The 1,930-nt window shown below is 33.8% G+C and overlaps 1 protein-coding gene across 1 annotated transcript; it reads left to right on the plus strand.

Moving 5' to 3' along the window:
• The first annotated feature begins 534 nt into the window (after nucleotides 1–534).
• Nucleotides 535–1,438, plus strand: LOC124897268 (EPIDERMAL PATTERNING FACTOR-like protein 3). The gene is made up of 2 exons (XM_047410183.1): nucleotides 535–899; nucleotides 999–1,438. Exons 1-2 carry the CDS (start codon nucleotides 789–791, stop codon nucleotides 1,203–1,205), a joined length of 318 nt encoding a protein of 105 aa, XP_047266139.1. The 5' UTR covers nucleotides 535–788; the 3' UTR covers nucleotides 1,206–1,438.
• The last annotated feature ends 492 nt before the right edge of the window (nucleotides 1,439–1,930 follow it).

A 1,930-nucleotide genomic window follows, 5' to 3' on the forward strand; every position in this document is an offset into this window, starting at 1 on the left:
TTTTTCCTTGTTGTCCAGTTCCAGAAAATGACCAAAAGGGAGGAATAGGTGGCTCTGCAGTCTATGCACCCAAAATTTTCCCTGTTAATTAACCTGCCATTCTCTAATAGGTTACTGTTTTCAGGTTTTACTCAGTACCTAAAAAGGGTACTTCCTGTTTCATTTCAAGATTTGAAGCAACGTGTACACAGAGAAGTACAACAAAGAAAGAAAATAGATTAATCATAAGGTGAATTGTGTTGTCAAAATTAGACTAGTACAACTAATACTACTAGGCTCGTTTGGTTAGAAACAAGTTATCCTAGAATTAATTACACGATATCGTTATTCCATCTTTAATGTGGAATAAGTTATCCCATGATTTTATATCAACCAAACATGTCGAAATTAGTTATCCCTCGTACCAAATGAGCCACTACAGTATTACTTACTACTAAATAGGAGTAATAAAATAGAAAGAAAAAGTTGTGAAGGTGTAGGCTTTTTGCCAGAATAGATGCAGAAAAGATTAGTAGTAGTATATCACTTGTTTGAGAAGTAAAGATTTCGTTTTTACCAATACAAACTTACAGAGAGGCTAAGACAAATCCAAGAAGCTTTGGTAGGATTGCTTTTTGGGAAATGGGAGCTTTGAGAATTTTGAACCATCTCTATTTCTTTTGCTTTCTTTATATAAAGCTATCATGATATAGACACCCCTGGAAGTGAACCAAATAATCAATCTCCAATTATTCTAAAATCTGCTGCTTCTGTCTGTTTCTCTTTCAGACATTTATTTATATACAAAAATGAAGGGTAAATTCTGCTGTTTTGTGCTAATCATATTTGCGTTTAGTTTACTTTGTGTTAAAAGCAGGCCATTAGCATCTAATCAACATTTTGTGCACAGTGCAAATGAGGTAACTTCTAAAATCCTTTGTGTTTTAATTTGTCTTGTATCGCGATTTAGCGTGTATTCAAATGTACTAAACAAGTTATTTCTTTCTTTTTTTTTTCAGCTCAAGGGAAATACGAGTAACGTGAGTAAAGAAGATATGAAAATGATAGGATCAAGTCCACCGAGCTGCGAGCACAAGTGCTATGGATGTATGCCTTGTGAAGCCATACAAGTACCAACAAACACGGGTCGTGTTGGAGTTCAGTACACTAATTACGAGCCCGAAGGCTGGAAATGCAAGTGTGGTCCTGCATTCTACACTCCTTAGTCGGACACTAGCCCGACTAATTCATTCACGGGCAGCCCGTGATGGGATTAGAGATGTTGAATTATAGGTTAAAAAAAGAAAGTTGTTTATGGTTTCGATTTAATAATTAGCCAAATTGGATTAGTTTGATGGTGTATGAGTTATGAGTATGTATAGTGTGGCATTAAGAATTTTTGTTGTTAATTTTACTTCAACTGCTGCTTTCACACTTCATTTTTTTTTTTCCAATTATTTATTTTGTAGCCAACATTGACAAAGTTTAGCTCCTTCTCTGCAACCTGGCAAGTAACTTCAAGCAAAATCAAATTAAAACATAATTTAAGCCAACTTCAACAAGTAAAGGCCAATTTTTTTTAAAAAAAATCTTAAGGTGAATACACAGAATTCATTCAGTTGACTTTTAAGTCTAGATTATCTTTAAACAATATTATGATTGGCTGGTCTGATATTTATGAATGTTTGATATTTTACTAGAAAAAAAGAAAGATATATTTAAGAGAAGTCACTTAAACTTTATACATAAATGCTTTAAGTGCATATCATTCAATTTTTTCGAAAAGTATCATTTCCACCGAGGGACGGATCTATTAAGGTCCGTGGGGTGGCACGGCACCCGCAAACTTCGACGGAAACTCTATATATATATAGCTTTATATATATATAAATATAGTTAAATATTAAATATGGCACCCGTAATAACAGAGTGTTGTCTAGTGCAGTTGACA

Source organism: Capsicum annuum, chromosome 3 (assembly GCF_002878395.1).
Source record: "Capsicum annuum cultivar UCD-10X-F1 chromosome 3, UCD10Xv1.1, whole genome shotgun sequence".
In the NCBI taxonomy this organism is placed as follows: Eukaryota; Viridiplantae; Streptophyta; class Magnoliopsida; order Solanales; family Solanaceae; genus Capsicum; species Capsicum annuum.